This window comes from Delphinapterus leucas, chromosome 5, assembly GCF_059928025.1.
Source record: "Delphinapterus leucas isolate spDelLeu-1000000601 "Yukka" chromosome 5, BTC_Dleu_Yukka2, whole genome shotgun sequence".
Taxonomy (NCBI): Eukaryota; Metazoa; Chordata; class Mammalia; order Artiodactyla; family Monodontidae; genus Delphinapterus; species Delphinapterus leucas.
The window spans coordinates 100,795,821-100,817,737 of NC_143133.1; the positions used below are offsets into that span (position 1 = coordinate 100,795,821).

Genomic DNA, 21,917 nt, shown 5'->3' on the forward strand with positions numbered 1-21,917 from the left:
ATGTTGTTTCTAATACATATATTATTAGTTTATGCATGGGTCAGAAAAGAAGGCAGACTTTGCTTAACTTAGTTTTTACAATGCTTTGATGGCAATTTAAAAAAAAGTATTTTTAACCCTTCCTTGTGTTTTCTTACTATACTTACGTTCTTATATATATAGACACCTTCCTCTCATAGGTAAAAATCTGTTTTCTTTTATCTTAAAACAATACTAGGATTTGAGGTAAGATATCATGTAAACCTTGGTGCTAAGAATAGCAGCACTTTGTTAATCTATCAAATTTTGAATCAATTCCCTGTTTTAGAATAGAATGAGTCTTTTTCAAGGAGACACAATGAATTTTTTTTTTTTTGGCTGCGTTGGGTCTTCGTTGCTGTGTGCAGGCTTTCTCTAGTTGCGGAGAGTGGGGGCTACTCTTTGTTGCGGTGCTCGGGCTTCTCATTGCCATGGCTTCTCTTGTTGTGGAGCACGGGCTCTAGGCGCGTGGGCTTCAGTAGTTGCAGCACGCAGGCTCAGTAGTTGCAGCACGTGAGCCCTAGAGCATGAGGGCTTCAGTAGTTGCGGCGCATGGGCTCAGTAGTTGCGGCACTCAGGCTCTAGAGCACAGCCTCAGTAGTTGTGGCACATGGACTTAGTTGCTCCACGGCATGTAGGATCTTCCCAGACCAGGGATCGAACCCATGTCCTCTGCATTGGCAGGCAGATTCTTAACCACTGCGCCACCAGGGAGGTCCACAGTGAATACTTTAATAAGTAAACATTAGATTTAAAAGAAATGATTTGTTTCTCTTATTTATCATCTTTCTATTTCTTCCTCCCTTCTTATTCTCCTCTTATCTCCCTTTCTTCCCTCCTCCTTGCTTCCTTATTTCTCTTTCCTGTTCTTTCTCTCTTTTCGTAGTTCCCTTCTGTCATCTCCTGCTGTCATTAAGTGGCCAGGATATGAAATTGAAGTTTGTATGCTTGGTTGTTACTTGTTGATTTAGTAAATATGTTATATTATTATTAATTTTTAAAGATAGTTTGTTTTTTCTAAGAATAAAAAATGTTCCCAAATATATGAGACCCCCCCATTCTATCCCTCTTCATCATGAATCTACAGAATCTGCAGAAAAAGATCACCCTGCCATATTTAGTTTATCAAATTTTAAAGACTCACAAGTGTTAACATAGTTTAGATTATATTACTTTCAATGATTCAGAGTCTTATTGTTTCAGACATCAATTGTTATGTAACATTTTAGAGGTAGCAATAGAGATTGAAATGAATCTATGCCAACTCTATAACATACTTTTTTTTTTTTTACTGGTAAGTTATTTTGTTTTATTTTTTTAATTTTCATTTTGTATTGGAGTATAGTTGATTAACAGTGTTGTGTTAGTTTCAGGTGTACAGCAAAGTGATTCAGTTATATCAATACATACACATGTATCTATTCTTTTTCAAATTCTTTTCCCATTTAGGTTATTACAGAGTATTGAGCAGAGTTCCCTGTGATATACAGTAATTCCTTGTTGGTTATACATTTTATCTATAGCATATTTTAAATAGCAGGTTATTTACTTGTCATTTACATATATACATATATTTGTGAAAACTGTATACAAAATTAAGCTTCCTGGACACATAGATGCTAGAGATGGGGAAAATCCACTATTAAGCATGTTAGTTTTTGTACATGTTAAATGAATGTTTGTTGATTGAATATGAGAAAAAGTTTTATAAAAATATTAGATATAGTAATACATTTGTAATAAAATGTTAATGGTTCTGAAAAGAAATATATGAGACTATGATTTAATTTTTTAGATAGCCTATTTTAAGCATTAAGTTGTGTGCAGAGTAAAAAATAAACTGGTAGTTTAGTTCACCATCTTGGCTCATGTTATTAGACTATTTTATTATAACAACAAATGTATCAGAAGTTTTAAACCAAAGTATTAATGCCTTTTATTTATGACTTTGTTTTTGTAATATTAAGACTTAGTATTACTGTCTAATAGTGCTCTAGAATTCTTATGACTAATAGACTGTCCAAATGCAGATAATCTAGAAGTGACTGTAGTAACTTAAGAAAATTAACAGAGAAATCTGTAAATAGACTGTCCATAGATTTTAATTCTCTAATAATCCTATCTTCTTATTGGAGAGTACAATCTCCCCAATATCTAAACTCAAGAGAATTTGTAAGGAATTACAATGTGTCACTCAGGATAAACCTAAATTAGTTCCTGTAGTTGGGGTAGAACTAGAGGTCCTTATACTTAAAGAAACAATAGCCTTTTGGATCCTCAGCCTGTCTTAGCCGTTGCTTACTGCTAAGCAGTAAGGAAAATATTACTGCTCAAAGTCTCTTTTAATTTATCTTTAATAAATTTGTAAAACCACATCTCAAGGACAGAATCCACACAGTATACTAATTACAGACATTACCAGACAGAAGCAATTAGGACCTAATAGTCAGTGGCACACACTTATTAATATAACTCTTAAGATTAAAAAAATTAACTCATGAAGAAGAAATATTCTTCTAGGACACTGGTGTTACCTTTGGGCAGTGCCAGTTCTTAACTGTCAGTGGTCACTTGCAGCAACGCAACGTTGTCATATTACATTAGTAGTAAGGCATTCTCTTTGATGCAGACCAGCCTAAAGCCTTTATGTAGTGATAACTTAGTTTATTACATTCCTGACTACTGTTCTCAATAAATAAAATGTCAAGATGGGCAGTGAGATACAGAATTAGATTAAAAGAAGTAAGCAATTTTAGACATAATGCCTCATATCTAAGTGATCTGATTGTTCAACTAAAACTTAACAATAAAATTTTTCATTTATGAGTAAATGACCATAAAAGGTCTCTCCTTACATCTTACCTCTGAGATCTGTTACAGAAGCTAAGGCCTAAACTAGTGGGCTGTGTGCCTCCACTCTGTTATATAATACTGTCAATGCTGATAAAAGGCTTCACTAAGCAGAAAGAAATCAAACATTTCCTGCCAAGAAAGCTTAAGGTGGAAACCTACACCTTGATCAGATCAGCATGATAGTGCTTCAGAACTTGGGTGTATTGATAATATCATGTTTCTTTTTTTATGTACCTGAACACATTTGTGAAGACAGATGGGGAATCGGGGAGCCTCTTTTAATACTGAAATGTCATTTTGAAGTTAGCTTCTAAGAGATGCTGTGAATTTTTTGAGACTCAGTGTGAGGAGAAAGATGAATGATGATATCCCATTAAGGATAATGTTCATCATAAATAACAAAAATAGTTAAAACACAATGTACTTTACAAAGAAGATTTTTTCAATTTAATTTAATAACTGGAATATGTTATATTATGAATACTCTTTATGATCTTAAAATCTTTTATTCATAGCTCTTCAACATTTATTTATTGTTTGCCATTTACTTTTTAGCAAACTACGCACCCTCTGAAAGAAGATGTTTGTGGTTTCATTTTAAATTTGAATACTTATAATTGTATGTAATCTAATGTTGTCTGTAAACTGTTTCTGAACTCAGAGCATCTTTAAAGGTGGAAAAATCTACCTATAGTCACTAATTGTTCTGTTCTGAATAACTTGATTTTTTAAATTATAGAATCTAAAACTTTTCCAGGAGATCTTTTGATTTCTGGTTTTGTGACTTTCTCTCAAAATAACTTAAATTCTCCCTCAGATAATTATATGCTGAGAAAAATAAAATAGAAACAAAATTTAGAACTTTATGTTGCTACTTGTTCAGAAGAGCTCATAATAGTTCAAATGGGTTAGTTCGTTTATCCTGTCACCTCTAAGAAGAAGACATAACAAATTATATCCACATTTTTGTAGATGAAGGAAGTGAGAAACAAATTAAGTGGCCTGCCCCAGCTCAGGGATTGAATGACAAAGCTAGTTAAAACCCCATCTTTTGACAGTAATCTTTCTGGTAGATTATGCTACCTAAATTGACTTTAAAAGGTTTCAAAAGTTATATAACCAGTCCATTCTGCAAGCATTTTTTTTGGAATTTCTTTTATCAGGAACAGTAAATACAAAAACAAGTAAGACATGATCCCTTACGTTATTGTTCCAGTTGGGGGTGGGGGTGAGGAAATGAGTAGGAGTGATGACAGATATATAATAAAATGGTTAATTTTAATACAGTGAGAGAATGTCTTCATAGAGGTCCAGCATGCTCTGATGAAGGAGCTTCTAACTCTGCCAGGATAGGAAAATACCACAGAAAGCTCCACCTGAAATCTTTTAAAAAGTAGCTACAATGGCATTGCTTTCAGAAATACCATTAGTTTAATTTCCTGTGATCAAAATGAGTAGTGAGCATAGCTATTAGGTGAACTTAATTAATGATTTCAGTGCTGCTTTTTGCTTGTTTAATAAAGTAATTATAATAGCCTGGGCACATGTTTGGAAAGATCTGGAAAGCATCTGAAGAAATTGCATTTTGTCTAGTCTCAAATATAGTTATTTGAGGTGACACTGGTATTAACAGTAGATGGTTTTCACTTGTTTACTAGACTGAAGCATCTAATAAGAGGGCCTAGAATTCCATATTTTTCCTCATTTATATGTCCAGATGCTATATTTGAACTCTAATTTTGAGTTCCCAGATTAGTGAAATTTTTTCCCTAGTGCTTTAGCAGCACAAAGCAACCATGATACTATATTGCTGTGTATGATGCCATATGTATTTTATCCACCTGTGAAGTGTTAATCAGGCAATTACATATCTTGTTGTGTAGTTGAAGATAGTGAGCATCATTGACATGACAAAACGCATTGAGACTCCAGCCAGTTAGGAATATGTGATTTAAGAATAGTATGTTTATAACCAGCTGAAATCCACCTCTCTGTGTCTCTACCTAAAGATATGTCTCCTTTTTTCCCCCAAAATCAAAGAAAAGCAGTCCTAGGCTAGAAGATCCACTGGAGAAACCACTTAGCTCAAAACATCTCTTTCCTACCACTTCCTTTCTTTTCCTTCAAAAGGTCATCCACACTCAGTTTCTCCCTTTAATGCTTTTGTAGCCCATAGCTCTTACAATTTTACTTTAGAGCATTTGTAACAAGTATATACGTACCACTTTGAACCTTGTTTCACACTTCCACAGTTTTTTTGCTGTTTTCCTGAAGAGTATCACTGCCCTCTCCCTTCCCTCCCCCGCCATCTTACTTTCTCACTTCTCTTCCTATGTCACCATGCCTTTCTTTGTCCTGTTGGCTACTAGAAGAGAATTGTGGTTCAAAATCATTACTTTATAAGTAATAGTCATGATATTTTAAGTTAGCTATCACAATGTGATTTCCAAACATATAAAGCAAAATGAGCCATATTTTGTAGAAACAGAGTAGGAAGTTAATATAAACCTTTAAATGAATTATTTTCATTATAATTTTGTTCTACCCTGCAGAATTTAAAATAACTTTCTGAAGTTTTTAATAACCATGAACTGAAATATTTTATATCTATTAATTTTTATAAAGACAATAAAAACCTAGCATTTATAAAGCCGTAGTTGTCCAAGAGCCACCTTATTAGCAATTAGTTTTAAGCTTCATATGACAAGTGAGAAGACATGGCTCTTTTAGGATACCATGGCCCAGTAATAGATAGCTGGTAAATACCAATGACCTAAAAGAGGATAATATACCGTTACGAATGTAATAGACTCATGATACATTTGGAAAGTGATTTATTTCAATAGTGGTCAGCTTCACTGAAGAAGTCATATTTAAAATAAAACTATAGAATAAGAAACAACTAACCATAAGAAAGGTCCTAACATTTAAGAGACCTTAACAGAGAAGAACCTGTGGCCTGGATGGAATAAGGAAAGTGGAGATGAGACTAAAAAGGATTCAAGTGGCATGCCCAAAAGGAGTCTAGATTTTATTTGGAGTGCAATAGTATGCCTTTGAGACTTATTAAGCAGGATGGTGACGTCATGGAATGTGTTTTTAAAAGTTAGTTCTGGCTGCTGGGTGGAGAGTAGTCGGATGAAAAAAGAAGCAGGGAGGCCATTGCAGTTATATAGTCAAGTGATAGTGTTAATTGGGAATAGGGTGATGCCAGTGGAATTGGAAATAATGGAGTAACATATCTTTTGAGAATTTAGATAGCCAGCACTTTCTGATGGGTTTGATATGGGGAATTAGGAAGATGAAGGGTTTCAGGAGGGTGCCCGTATTTCTGTTTTGAGCCGTCAGTTGGATAATGGTGCCACTCATTCAGGTTGGAAAGACCAGGGTAAATGGACATCTCTGGGTATGGGAAGCAAAAGATTAGTTTTAAGCATGTTCAGTTTGTGGTGCTTCTGAGATATACTAGTAGAAGGTCCAGTTGTTTCAGACTGGAGCTCCCAGAAGAGATCAGTGCCAAGAAAATAAATTGGGGAGTTGTCAGTATGTAGATAATATTTAAAGCCTTGTTAATAGGTGAAATTGTATAAGGAAAGAGTGAAAAGATAAGGTTCTAAAACTGACATCTGAGGAAAGCCAACATTTGGATATCCAGTAGAGGAGGAAAAGCAGACTTAGAATGAGCAGTCTGAGAAGTAGGAAGAAACCAAGCTTGTACGGAGAGGAAAATGATTCGTTAGGGGATTGTCATCACTATTAGTTGCTGCTGAGAAGTAGGTAAGAAATGGATGCAGAAGTGTCCATTGGATTTGGTAATATGGGTATCATCAGTGATACATGATGAGAGTTGCCAAGGTGTAGAGGAGTGGGAAGTTGACTAAAGTGGGTAGAATAATGAATGGGAAGTGAGAAATTGGAGACAGCAGTAGCTAGAGGGGAAATGTGGTAATAGGGGAGAGGTTTTGTTTAGTTTGGTTTTGTTATAGAGATATTAGAGCACGTTTTGTGTCCTAATGGGAATGACTCAGTAGAAATGGGGGATAATGAAGATGGAAGCAGAGAGGGTAGAAGTTAATTAACCAAAGAAATAAAATCTTTGATAAACTAAGAGGAGGGAGGAATTGAACACATATCGGGAATTGGCCTTTGGTAAGAAATTTCATCCTTTGAGACAGTAGGGAAAAGATTGCAGACATGGGTGGATATGTAGAATTAGTCATGGAAAAATGAGTTGTCTTCTGACAACTATTTTCTTGGTGGAATATGAGACCAGCTCATCAGGCAAAGAGAGATGAGAGTTAAGGTGGGAAATCTGAAGAATGAGGAAAAATGAATCAGTTGTGGAAAGTGAGTGAACTTACTCTTAGCACATGATGTTGAGTGTCCAAAGTGGTTGACCGTGAATTTATGGTGCTGCCAAAATACCCACTTGTTTGATTTTCTCCACGTTTTGACTATTTGTTGGTAGTCAAGATAGTAAAAGAAGGCAGATTGTTGAGTTCATCTGTGATTCTATGATCTGTAAATCCTTTCAATTCTTATTTTTTATCTATTGTATTCTATCAATTTTAAGAGTATCTTTGTTCTTTATATTTAATACAATTTTAAATTAATGAGCCAATATGTGGTTTAAGAATGTAATTCACCACTGAAATACTGTAAGATAGACATATTTATCAGTTTAAAATTATTTTATATTAGAATCTAAAGTCTGTGGCAATCTATGTGTCTAGATGTGGTGTGGTATATTTCCCAGTATTCTGTAGATCAGGGGTCCCCAACCCCCGGGGCCACGGACAGGTACCGGTCCATGGCCTGTTAGGAACTGGGCTGCACAGCAGGAGGTGAGTGGTGGGCGAGCAAGCAAAGTTTCATGTGCCGCTCGCCTTTGCTCCCCAGCGCTCACATTACCCCCTGAACCATCATCCCCCTCTCCCAGTATGTGGAAAAATTGTCTTCCGTGAAACCAGTCCCTGGTGCCAAAAAGGTTGGGGACCGCTGCTATAGATGATGTGCCCTCAAATAGGCGACGTTATCCTTATTTGCACTTGAGTGGATCCATGTTCAGGGGGAAAATGAGTTCCAAGAAAACATTTGAATCTAATTTTCAAGCAATTATGTGTTGCCATTCTGAAATTAATTTACTTTTCTATGATTATTAAGGTAAAATTTGTGGTCAGGGAATTAGATCTTATAGTTGTTACCCTGAAGAAGCAATTGACTTCTTCAAATGAGTCAATAAGCAATTTATTATTATCAGGAAGGTTTTAGTCATCATTTTACATTGTATCCATAGCAAATAGGTTATCAAAGAGGGATCACAGAAGGTCACGCAGGAAATCTTCAGTGTTTATGGGCTATTGGGTTAGTAACTATATTTTTCTACATTTTTCTTTTTAATAGTGGAGCCATATATATGTGTGATTTTTGTTGTTGTTGAATCTATGAATTCAAAAACTTTCTGGTTGGACATTTTTGCTGCGCCTCAATGCATTTAGACTGCTGCCTTAAAAAAAATTAGAGTGGCATACTGGTTTTAACTACATCAAAGACTAAAGCATAAATAAGAATGGGTAATTTCTTCTAGTTGACAAACATTGATACGTTGTGTTCGAGAGGAAAAACTATTTCAGTACATGATGGTCTGCCGTGGAAAAATTGTTTCTTACATAATTTAAACACAGTCAAGTTGTGTGGATTTCAAACATAATCAAAATTTCTGAAAACATATCTAATCATAATAAAACTTTGATACTTAAGAATTCCAAATACTACAATCTTTTTTCCATCCAGAATATAGCAAGAATTCTTTGTTTCTTCTTTGAACATGTTTATTTAAATGACCAGAAAATGGCAGGGCTTTATATTGACATAATACCTATTTGAATTATATCTTTAGAAGTTAAAGGAATATACTACATATTCTATTATTACCCCAAATCGTTTCATGAATAATTAATATTCTACCAAACTGGTTAGTATCAGAAACTCTTACCTATTTTTTAAAACCAAATCATTCACCTTTGAATATAAAATAATGCTACTTTAAGAAGTAAGTTCAATATATTATTGATATCATTAGGTTAGAAACATTGAACTATGAAAAGTTATACAAACATAACATCTCTTTCCACTTCCCTTATCATCACCACCATCCCATTTCATCTCTCTTCCTCCATTCGGAGAATTAGGAAATTGCCACCACTTTCATTGTCAATAGTAAGGTTACATTCCAGTTATTTTCTAAAAATTCTGTGCATACATGATAGATTCTTATCATTCCAGGAAGAAGCTCTACTTCTGATGTACTAGACACATACAAGTCTCTGTTCTCTCATCAGACCTTTCTTAACAAAGGGCTTAGTAAATCTATGGGATTTCTGTCCATCAGAGACACACAATATGAAGAAGTTTATTTCAAGGACATTTCATCAGATAATAACTCTGGATGTGAAGATTCTGAAAATTCTTGCTCCCCTTACCAGTTCAAAACTAGTGGCCCAGAAAAAAAAGCTATCCCTGGCATTGATGCACTTCCCAAGAAGAAGATTTGGGCTTCATCCATGGACTTGCTTTGCACAGGTGACAGAGACATCTCTCCTGGGGAGACTGACAGACACCAACACTGTCTGCCTGAGGCGGTAACAGTACGGACTTCAACTACTCCTAGGAAAAAGGAGGCAAGATACTCAGATGGAAGCATGGCCTTAGATATCTTTGGCCCTCAGAAAATGGATCCAGTGTTTCACACACGAGAATTGCCCACCTCCTCAGCAATATCAAGTGCTTTGGACCGAATCCGAGAAAGACAAAAGAAACTTCAGGTTCTGAGAGAAGCCATGAATGAAGAAGGTTAGTAATTTCGTGTGTGTTTGAGAGAGAATTGAATTGAAGTATTTAAAATTGTGTTTTGAAATAAAGAAGGGTTAGTAAACCATTCCATAAGTCTTATTTCCACTGCCAAACCTTTGTAGCCAAATTAGGCTCTTTCTTCTCTATCAATTTCTGTTCTTCCTTCCACAAAAACCCTAATCAAAGTACAGTGCTACCACAAAGTCATCCCTACTAAACACACCCAGTCCAGCCACTGTGTAAGTCTCTCAGTATTTTAGGTAGGCAGGAGCCATGTTTTCTACTTCTTTTTAATCCTCCACAGCACTGGCTATCATGCACTATCTTGTGGGAGGTTTCTGTAAAGGACTGGTTCGTGGAAATTAGATGCAGTTAATCAAAATCAGCAATCCCAGGGAGGCAGCGTAGACTGGTGACAGTACAGTGGTTCCCAAACCACCAGCTTCAAAAAACACATTTTGGGACACGACTCCTGGAGATTATAATTTCTTTGGTCTGGAATGAAGTTTTAAATCTACATTTTTAAAATCATAGTGTTTAGGTTTATAGATTTAGAGTCAGACAGCCTAGGCTTGAATTATTTACCCAACTCAGCTATGTGATCCTTAGTTCAGCAGCTGGGCTTAATCACTTCGTCTTAAGTTACCCTATGTGTAAAATGGGCTTAACACAAATAAATTAATTGGGTAGTGAATGTAAAGTGATTAATAAGTCAAATTATTACAATCCTAGTATGGGGGCATAAAATAACTTCATAAATTATCAGTTATTATTTACAAGGGAAAGCTCTGTTTCAAAAGTACCTATTCACACACAAAGTACAATATATTGAACAGAATAAAATTATGTTCTAGACATGGACAGAGGCTGTTTTTAGTATAGATAAGTAGAAGAGAGGGCAAAATAAGAATTTTCAATCTAATCCTCTCCATTTTTTAAAAGATTTATTTATTTATTTTATTTATTTTTGGCTGCATTGGGTCTTAGTTGCGGCACGCGGAATCTTTGTTGAGGTGTGCGGGCTTTTCCTTGCGGTGCGCGGGCTTCCCTCTAGTTGTGGTGTGCAGGCTCCGGGGCACGTGGGCTCTGTAGTTGTGGCACGCAGGTTCCAGAGTATGTGGGCTCTGCACACGTGGGCTCTCTAGTAAAGGCGCGCAAGCTCAGTAGTTGTGGCACGAGGGCTTAGTTGCCTTGTGGCATGTGGCATCCTAGTTCCCTGACCAGGGGTTGAACCTGTGTCCCCTGCATTAGAAGGTGGATTCTTTACCACTAGACTACCAGGGAAGTCCCTAATCCTCTACGTTTTTGAAGATTAAAGTTTTGTAACTGCCGCTTCTAGACCCCTGGAACATAGGTGATTAAAGGGAGGTTTAAGGTGCTTCTAGTTCAGTGAGAGTAGTAACATAATCAAGGGTCATATTCATTTTTAAGATCATGTCCTAGTGAATATTTTTGATTCATAGGTTGCCTTTACAGTACTCTGCTAAAGGTTTGGTCTGTTACTTAAGTTTTAAGCATAGTTCTAGGACTGAAAATAGACCCCACATTGTGCTTTACTTCTCATAAATGAAGTTTTGCACTTTTTTTTTCAATTCAGGAGTTGCAAATAAGTGGGGAAATTGAAATTATGGAGGAAATTATTGAACACTTAATTAATATTATGGGTTTGTATATAATTGCATTTTTAAAAACATTAGCCAGCATTATGAGATGGTCAAATATAACCTAGATCTAAAAACTTTCGAAGACTTAAAAAGACTTTTATTTTTCAACGAAAATAAAAACTTAGAAATTTGTTTTATGCATGATTTCACTGTTTAACTCTGATAAGTAAACTTTTAGAGTTGTGACAGCAAAAAGCAGTGACTTTGTAGCTTAAAATAAAGTCTCTCCTTTCAGAAGTTGTATTTCATGACTATTTAGTGTTGCACAACTGCTAACATATGAATATAATTTAGCCTGACATTCTTATGAGCATTCCCTCATGGAGACATTTATGTAAAGAAATTCTGCCCATTGTGGGAAAAAAAAAATCCCTCAATGATTCAAATAGATAAAACCATGATTGTCTCAGAATATAAATAGTGAAGATACACACCAGTTTAGATGACTGTTTCTAACATTTAAAAGGTTGACTGGTATATTTTCTTAACATGTAAATATTAAAATATTAATTTATAATGTTTTCAGGTGTACGTTTCAAAAGATTATCTGACTTACTATTTGGTAAATTAATAGTAGTTTGGATTAGTGAAGTGAGGAAAGTGTTTTTTACCCTTGAACCTTGGTTGAGAGTCAAATAGTAAAACATCAAAACTTTAGTGAAAATATTTTTAATTTGTTAAATTATGCTACAATAAATAGTCTGTTTAACATGTTTTGTTTGAATAGGTGATTTATGGGGATTTCCTATAAAGTGAGTATTAAGTCAAATTATGTCCTAGTTTGCATAGAAGTCTTTTATCTTCTTGGGAAACATGTGCATGCATGTGTGTGTAAGTGTACTATGGAAACTCAAATAGACCAACTTGTTTTCAGATATGCATATATATATCTGCAAAGATGATATATAATCTCTGTAAACTCTTATTTTTTCAAAATGGTAACTTGTTACAAAAAAAAAATTTCCAGATTTAGAAATTTTAGGTTTATTATAAGAGATAAAAGAAAAGATTTCTTTTTTAAAATAAATATGCTTTCAATTATTTGATATAGGACAATTTCTATCCTGAAATCTTTCTTTGGTATTGAAGAGTTTTCAAAAGCATTTGCTCCCACAAAGAACCTACCCATTTTTCCCCCAGAGTATATTTTATAACCAAGTTAAGGAAAACAGAACACCTTGAAAATGTTGGTTTATTATGGAAATATAGCACCTTAAATAAACTCCATTATTATATAGTAACTTGCAAGTAGTAACAAATTATATTTGCTTTAGACTAAAAGCATTGTTTGAAAGGAATGTTTGAGGTTTGGAATTCAAAAGCAATAATTTTATTAGTTATTTAGTTGAATAATTTACTGGTTTTATGCTGTGCTGTCTTTTTCTAAAGGTAAGATAATTTATGTTAGCCGAGCAAAGTACAGATTGCCAATATGAAGATTTCAGCTAGTATACAAAGAAGAAAAAAGAATGGAAAATAATATAAACCCATTTATCTCATTTAATTCTTATGAATAGTAGGCTTCATAGATCCCTTTTCTGTGGACTAAAGCATTTAAAAATATTAATACTTTGGGGGCTTCCCTGGTGGCGCAGTGGTTGAGAGTCCGCCTGCCGATGCAGGGGACACGGGTTCGTGCCCTGGTCCAGGAGGATCCCACATGCCGCGGAGCAGCTGGGCCCGTGAGCCATGGCCGCTGAGCCTGCGCGTCCAGAGCCTGTGCTCCGCAGAGGGAGAGCCCACAACAGTGAGAGGCCAACATACTGCAAAAAAAAAAAACAACACTGTACAGTTTTTGTGATCTTTACAATTGGAAGTTGCTACTGGGTATCAGTAATTTTAGAATTAGAAGAGGTCTTAAAGCACATGTGCTTGGGCTTGTGAAGATTTAATAATGTACCCAAGATCACATAACTGGTTAATGATAAAGTTTCCATTGTTATGGGAGATTGTAGATTTCCATGAGAGATTTCAGCATTCCGTCTAAGAATTTCCCACTACATGTTACCTCTTAATTTTTAAAAAAGGATGTGTTACAGTGTTCACTGGGATAATACAACAGTCAGAAAAAAGAAATTGCTAAATTGCAGTTTGTTCTTTGGGGCACATGAGGAGATTCATTGAACTAATGGGAAAGACAGTTGTCTCCTTCAACCTCAAATGTATAGCCCTTACCTTAGCCCAGGCCCCATCCTCTTGAAAGGAGCCTGTACCTAAATCACCTCCATAGCATCTCCTCAGCTGACAGCATCAACCAGCCAACTAGCACAGGGGAAGTCAGACTTTAAAATCACGGAGTTTGGTGTTGGAAGGAATTTGGATATCATTTAAATCAAACATCTCATTTTCAGAGACCCAGAGTAGACTAGTTTGCCAAAGGAAAGACATAATTCATAAATCATAACAGAGCTGAATTTAGAATCCAGGTCTCTGAAGCCCCAGAATAAGATTTTTTCTATTCTGCCATTCTGATTTCAAGCAGAAACCAGAAACATTTCAGATATATTGTTGGGAAAATATTTTACTGCCTGGGAAGTTGGACATTCAACTAACCACCTAAACAAACCCCTTAGGTCTCTTCCTAGTAAAATTATATAATTTTTAATACAGTAAAACAAGATATAGAGGCTCATTTGGTTTTTCCTTCAATAAACCACACTGGATATGGGTTAAGATGGAGCTCGTGTCATATCCTCTATTGTGGCAGATAGTGGGATTTGTTTTGCTTTGTTTTGGGTAGTGTTTTGATGGGGCTTTACTGCAGTAGGATCTGTAAGACGGTTATCCTGTACCTGATGGCATAAGAGAGTAAACTATCAAAAAGCAGTGGCTGGTATTGAGTGCTCTAATTTCTTTGGGAACAAAATAAAGTTAGGAACAAAAGAGATCCCAAGAAAGAAATTGTAGTTGAAGTTTAAACATTATAAGATTATTATGATGATTATTAATAGTTTTCTACATTCATAAAGCAGTGAGGGAGGGGCAGGAAGAAACATAACAGCTTTCTCTCATGGAAATTAGTTTTAAAATTTGATGTCATTCCCTTTTTTTGCTTTATTCTTTTCATTTCACTCTTTTCACCTCAGCATAGGACTGTACTGTTATACTCTTTTCCTTTCTTCCCTGTTCCCAGTATTTTCTTTTCCACCTGTCTCTACTCCATCTCAAGATCTGAGAAATTGTCTGTTTTCTAATGGGAGTATCTGTTGTCGTGTCATCTGTGGTGTAATCACCACACACTCCCTATCCATTGCTCTGTGGGTTGGCAGCACATTCCTGATTATGAGAGATTGAGTTGGAACCAGTACTGTGAGTATAGTATGAACAGCACTCCACACCCTGGGTGGGGACTATGAATAGAATTTTGCTTCCAACAGTCAATCTACTTTATGTCTAAATTAAGTATCGTTTCCTTTCTTTCAGTGCTGTGGCCTCTGGTCTAGCCTAGTTTTTGCTGTTCTGTGACTGTTGTGTGAATACAGCTTAAACTCTGTTGTGCAGCTAGAGTATGTAAGCACTCAAAAATGTGAGCTTGTTCTCATTATTAAGGCACCTTAATGTTTCATTTCCATTCACATTCATTCCATTGAACTTGAAAGTGCATATACTTTTTTTTTTGGCTGTGTTGGGTCTTCGTTTCTGTGCGAGGGCTTTCTCTAGTTGCGGCAAGCGGGGGCCACTCACTGTCGCGGCCTCTCTTGTTGCGGACCACAGGCTCCACACACGCAGGCTCAGTAGTTGTGGCGCACGGGCTTAGTTGCTCCGCGGTATGTGGGATCTTCCCAGACCAGGGCTCGAACCTGTGTCCCCTGCATTGGCAGGCGGATTCTCAACCACTGCACCACCAGGGAAGCCCGCATATACTTTTATAGTAACATTTCTGAAGAGTAGGAGGATGGAATCATAAATGTTACAGTTTATCATAGGGGATGCTACTAGTGACATTTTATGGAGAGAGAGAAATATTTTCAAAACTTATCTTTCTTTTCTAAGAGCCAAAACTGGTAAAGATGAACTACTCAGTTTTTATTTTTACCTTATTTCCCTTAGAATAGCAACCCCCCCACAAAAAAGAAAAAAAAAAGATTGAGTCATTATTTGGATTACTCCATGAACTGAAATAATTTAAATAATCAGTTTCCACAGAAGTAAATATGAATAAGCAGGGATTTTATGTGATATTTGTCAAGTATCACATGTACTTAAGTATTAATGACTTTATTATTATACTACTAAGATACAAAATATTTTGTAGCTCTGAAGAGCACACTATTATAGATGGATTCAACATCTTAACCAGAAAGAATCAAGTGCCTACTATGTTTCCAGGGCTGAAATTTAAAGAGATTTATGTTTTAGACCAGCATTGTCCAATGGAACTTCAATGGAGGAAATGTCCTATATCTACAAAGTCCAGCTCTGTAGTTACAAGCCACATGTGACTGTTGAGCACTTGCATTGTAGCTAGTGCAACTAAGGAACAATATTTTACTTAAAATTACCTAGCCATTGAATGCAGCTTCAAACCATTCTCACACAGTTAGTCCAGTAAAAAAATAACCAAAGATTGGTTTGAAAAGCATTTGAGAAGAAGTATGCAGTAAGTCATTCTTTAGCTTAAAAACAACTGAGCATAGACATTTACTTCTCTTCTTTGATTTATCCAAGTGAAAAAAAATGAAGTTGCATTTTTAAATGCTAAGGAAAGTTACAAGTGAAACCAAAATGAGCTTTCCAGTGTCTATAATCATAGTAATATAATACTGGTTTTGGAGTCCACAGAAATCAGAGGGTACTTTATCAGAAATTAGGGACCTAATTTAAATCTAACTCATACATGGTTAACATAGACCCAGTTTGGCTTTGATATAGAAACCTTCTGAAAAGCATGGATCGATATGTTTTAAGAAAGATTTTAAATGGATCTTACAAGTAATGAGTATCATCACAAGGTTTAATACCCAACAGTTTTAGCCTCCAAAATATTTCTTCATTTCATTCCAGCCTCAATTCCTTCTGTTGCCCATGGACTATAGAACTAGCTTTCTAAATTGATCTCTCTCAGCTATAGTTTGTCCTCTGTTTACCTGCCATGCAAATTTGAATACATTTCTTCTCTGCCTTCAGCCATTTAATAACTTTTTATCAGCTGAGCAGGATAAAATCCAGGCTTCTTAGATTATGGTATTTAAGGCTTTCCATTATTGTGTCTCTCGAGTCTCACCCTTTAGCATTTCCTGTCTCACAAGTCATTCCAACACCACGTGTATTCGCGCGCTCTCTCTCTCTCCTCCCCTCCCACTCCTCTTGCCCTCCCTCACCAACTTCCCTCCCTCCATACAGGCTATTTTATATTTTCATGCTTTTATTCATGCAGCTTTCTGCCTTAAAAGACTGTCTAAGCTTTCAGGCATTGCGTAACTCAGGAAGCTTTCTCTCATCTTCCCACTTCCAGATGCTGGCCTATATTTTTCATTGAAATTATTTGTTTTGAAGAGCTTTTTTCTCCTCTCGTAGACACCAGAAATTTGCCCTGGTCTAATTCATGGCTACATCCTTAGTATCTACGACTATGCCTGGCATATAATAGATAGTAAGTGTTTGTTAATCTAAACTGAATATTGCAACATGGCTATTAATATTAAATGTTTAGTATATTCAGTGGTGCTATTTCAGATATGGAATACAACAATATTCTCTGATGAATTATGCTATATAGTGAGGAGAAATCCCACCTCCTTCTCCTCTGTTTTGTCCAACTCTAAGAGAAAATCACATGCTTGTCAGTCACAGCCTGACCAACCAACAGCAAATGCAATCACTTTCCTTTAGAACTCTGTACTGTTTGAAAGCTTTAGAAGGGGCAGTTGAAGTCATAACAACAAAGGATCCTGGAGGATGCTAGAAGAGTGGTACAGCTGGCCCAGATTTATGGCTACTGCATTACACAAGACCATCATAGAGGAACTGTTCACTCTTGTTGCATTCCTACTCTGCACAAATTTTACATCTATAAAGTAATTTATATTTCACAGAGTATTTCTCCATATACCTTTCCTCATTTATATATATTCATACTTGCATGTGTTCCGTTTCTCTTGGTTAAAAATTCTATTGATCACATCTAGCTCTCAAAGGATTTTAGAATATATTCTATTCATGTATCATGCAGCATGGTGTAATATAGAATACAGTGGACTCTAGTGAGCATAAACAAGGTACAATCTCTAATCTCCAGAAATTAACCCCCTCAAAAGAAAGCATAGAGGAAAACACTTCATGCGTGAATACATAATGTTATTACTTTTGTTTCTCTGCTTTATTTGAAGGTTGAAATATTTTATTTGTTAGGACCTATAACTATAAAATGCAGGGTTTTAAATATTTTTTTATAGTTCTGAACTACAAAACCCGTCATTTTAGTGCATTTCTCTTTGAAACGTTTATCTGTAATTTGGGTCATGTATTAAAGGTAAAGAAATGCCAAGCTAAAAGTGGTTATTTAATCCCTGATGTTGCAATTGCCTGAGTCTCAGTTCCTTCGTGTTACGTGTCTGAGCTTGAATATGTGTCACTTGTAAAACGTGTTTTTAGATTACAGTTTGCACTGGCTTAGATACATTTTAATGTAAAGATTGTAGATGTGAACTTTTCATCTAAAATAGCTCTGCATAAGCTCAGAACATCATGCAAGTCTTCATAATTCCCTAACCATTAAAAGTATAGTGTTCATGACCACATGCCACAGCTTCATATGTTTAAACTGTTAAGTGTGTTAAGTGTTGGTGGAAATTATGACTCTCAGTTGTCAAGAATTTATGACAAAACACTAGCCTATTGAAAAGCTGCCTTTTAATGTTGCTATATAAATGTGGAGTCAATACCATGTTAGAGCTGCAGTTTGGAGGATCAGCTTACAGTTAAAGAATAATAAAATATTTGTCAGTTGTTTTTTTTTTTTCTTTTTTTTTTGGCTGCATTGGGTCTTCATTGCTGCGCCTGGGCTTTCTCTAGCTGTGGTGAGCAGTGGCTACTCTTCATTGCAGTGCACGGGCTTCTCATTGAGGTGGCTTCTCTTGTTGCAGAGCACGGGCTCTATGTGCGCGAGCCTCAGTAGTTGTGATGCGGGGGCTCAGTAGTTGTGGCTCGCAGGCTCTAGAGCACAGGCTCAGTAGTTGTGGTGCACGGGTGCACGGGCTTAGTTGCTTCGCGACATGTGGGATCTTCCCGGACCAGAGCTCAAACCCGTGTCCCCTGCATTGGCAGGCAGATTCTTAACCACTGCGCCACCAGGGAAGTCCTGTCAGATTTTTATACCTTGTAATCTGACCAAAAAAATAGTACACTCTTAATTATAGTAAAGTAATACTAGAAATTAAAATATATCTTTAATTGTCAGAGTATGTATGATTACAGAATCTCTATAACTAGACTTCTATCCAGATGTTAATTCTTTAAGCCATTATTCTCTAGTCCCTATTCTTCTCATTCTCTCACCAGTATTCTACAAAATGTTTTTTGGAGAGACTGTATTCCTATGTGTTTTACATACATATATTCACACACTCAATTTGATGTACTGCTTTTTTGGTAACATGTGTTCAGGCTAATTTTATTCTCCCATTTTTACTTTTGCACTCATTATTATTTCTATGCTAAGATTGTTAACTACAACTTTATTTTCCATGTCTGAAAACTAAATACATATAGGAAGTCAAAGAGAAGAAAATCATCTAGTGAAATGAGGAATATTCATGATCCTAAATGAACTCTAGTACACTGATTTACACAATGTAGGTTTCATTTAAATATTTACTAGCTGAGAAAAGAAATTTGCAAACCAACTAATTAGATACTGAGTCTAATTTTATCCCACAAAAGGCAAATAAATTCAGTTCTCCAATTGTAATGGTGACAGCTTAAAATTTTGCTGTTGCAGTTTTAACATTGCAATGAAAGTAGCCACATGTGTATTTTATAAAATGTGTATTTGAACATTCTTAATAGGTCCATTACACATGATTCAAAAATTTTGGCATTCAGGAAACTTTGTAATATTCTATAAATACTTAAAAGCATCTCTTTGTTTAAAAAAAAAGTCTGACACTTTCTAATTAAAATAAAAATCACTAGGTTTTGTTGATGCGGGGAGATGGGTACATATGAGGACTTGTACTCTCCATCTTTGTGTCTGTTTAGAAGTTTTCATAATAAAAAGTTGTGTGTGTTTTTTTAATCACTCAGTTAATACCACACTCCTGGGATCCGGACCAAATCTAAAGTGCTAATAGTATACATTTAAATATAGATAGAAAACATATCTGTTGTCTGGATCCTCCAAAAAAACTCGTCAATAACGGTAGGACACCTTGTGGAAAATTAGAGATTACCCTTCTTTTGCAGACCAGAACAGAGGAAGAAAGCTACTACCTATCTAGTTAGTGTCTACTGGGTGCCTTTTATGTGGGTCATCAGAAAGCCAAGAAGTGTTTCTATCTGTCAGCATGGAAAATATGCCTCTATTATACACCAATGCAGATTCTCTTGGTAAAGGACATGTAATTTTATAGTAATTCCTGAAACTGTTACATTTATTATTTAATTCAGAAATGGAAAGCTTATAAGGGCTAAACTTTCTTGTAAGCAGAACTGAGTAGTAAATTTTGGCTGAGAACTTTAATCTGATTCTAACCTTTTTATAACCATGACTGTGTAGTAAATATTGCCTGGGAACTCGACTCTGGTTATATCTGCCATGCCATTAAGTGAAAGGAACATGGTTAACAACGTTTTTTTTTAAAAGATGCATTCCAGAATACAAGAAGCTCACAAAAGATTCCTACCACTTTAATTAACATAAACACCCCACCCCTACCCCAGCCTTAGAAGGGAAAAGTTCTTCCTGCCCCTTAATTGTCCTGCTAAGCTAGTCATCTAGTTTGTGTTTCCAGAGTGTTTGTGCCCTATTACTCTGAAGCAGTAAAGCATCATAAGGCAATGTCCTCCCCCCGGGTGTGGTACTGAGAACATTTACAGACCAGTAGTTCATCACAGGAAGATGATTTATTGTTATATATATTTTTGTGTGTGTAAATTTATTTATTTGTTTGTTTATTTAGGCTGTGTTGGGTCTTCATTGCTGCACACAGGCTTTCTCTAGTTGCGGTGAGCGGGGGCTACTCTTCATTGTGGTGCACGGGCTTCTCATTGCGGGTGGCTTCTCTTCTTGTGGAGCATGGGCTCTAGGCGTGCGGGCTTCAGTAGTTGTGGCACGTGGGCTCAGTAGTTGTAGCTTGCAGGTTCTAGAGTGCAGGCTCAGTAGTTGTGGCGCACAGGCTTAGTTGCTCCACGGCATGTGGGATCTTCCCAGACCAGGGCTTGAACCCATGACCCCTGCATTGGCAGGCGGATTCTCAACCACTGTGCCACGAGGGAAGTCCTGGTGTTATATTTTTAAGAAGAGTTTGTCAAAGTTACATTAATTTGTCTTACAGAGGTAATCAAGGATTGAAAAAAGTTTACTAGTGTTGTCAGAGTATAGGAAACAAAACATAGGTGAGCAAAAGACAGGGAATGTGGACGCTGTGAAATAACGTAAGAATAGTTATAAAGCACCACCAGAGAATGGAAATTAAAATTTATTTACTCTCATACAGCCACTTTGCAGAAATAGTTATGAAACAGTAAATTCAATTAATATGGGGTGTGAAATTGTTATTGCAGGCTTAACATCCAAGTGACTGAAGTTCTCTCCTCTGTCCACTGAATAGGTTTGTTGCAGCTTCCTACTTTTCATTGTGAGGTAAAACCATATTGCCTCCATACATTTGGGTCTTTCCCTTGGCCTTGTTGGTTTTACTGTCCTGTTTGTTACAATGCCAGGTTTGTCATTTGGTCAAGTTACCTTGGGAAGATTCCTCAAAACTTTAGCGTGGAGGTTCTGTACAATAAAACAAAAAGTTCTTTGGTGCCCCTTGAAGATAGCAGTTCTTCTTACATAACAATTTAACTATGTTCATTACATTTAAATTACATAAAACTAATAAATAAATTAGATAAAACTATTGTTTGACACTTTCTACAATCCTTTCAAATCACGTTCATCTTAAACCAGAGGGGTTTTTTTTATGCTTTTTTTTTTTTTTTTTACTTTTGGCTGCGTTGGGTCTTTGTTGCTGTTCATAGGCTTTTCTTTAGTCATGGCGAGCGGGGGCCACTCTTCGTTTCAGTGCACAGACTTCTCATTGCGGTGGCTTCTCCTGTTGTGGAGCATGGGCTCTATGCGTGTGGGCTTCAGTAGTTGTGGCTCGCGGGCTCTAGAGTGCAGGCTCAGTAGTTGTGGCTCACGGGCTTAGTTGCTCTGTGGCATGTGGGATCTTCCCAGACCAGGGCTCGAACCTGTGTGCCCTGCATTGGCAGGCGGGTTCTTAACTACTGTGCCACCAGGGAAGCCCACATTTTTTTTTTTGGCTACGTCGGGTCTTTGTTGCTGCACTTGAGCTTTTCTCTAGTTGCAGTGAGCGGGGGCTA

General features: G+C 36.3%; 1 protein-coding gene across 25 annotated transcripts in view; it reads left to right on the top strand.

The window, feature by feature from the left end:
* The window catches only part of PTPN13 (protein tyrosine phosphatase non-receptor type 13), a 264,276-nt gene that overhangs the window by 104,809 nt on the left and 137,550 nt on the right, over positions 1–21,917 (top strand). For 23 of the 25 annotated variants that reach the window (XR_016393354.1, XM_022561623.3, XM_089912233.1 and 20 more), the window contains one exon: positions 9,157–9,723. The exons of 1 other annotated variant lie outside the window; for it this stretch is intronic. Coding sequence is in view for 23 of the 24 variants with exons in the window: in XM_022561623.3 (XP_022417331.1) it covers positions 9,157–9,723 (567 nt within the window). In the remaining variant the exon portion in view is untranslated. The remainder of the gene's footprint in view (positions 1–9,156; positions 9,724–21,917) is intronic. One more of the 25 variants, XM_089912246.1, reaches the window with a different exon arrangement.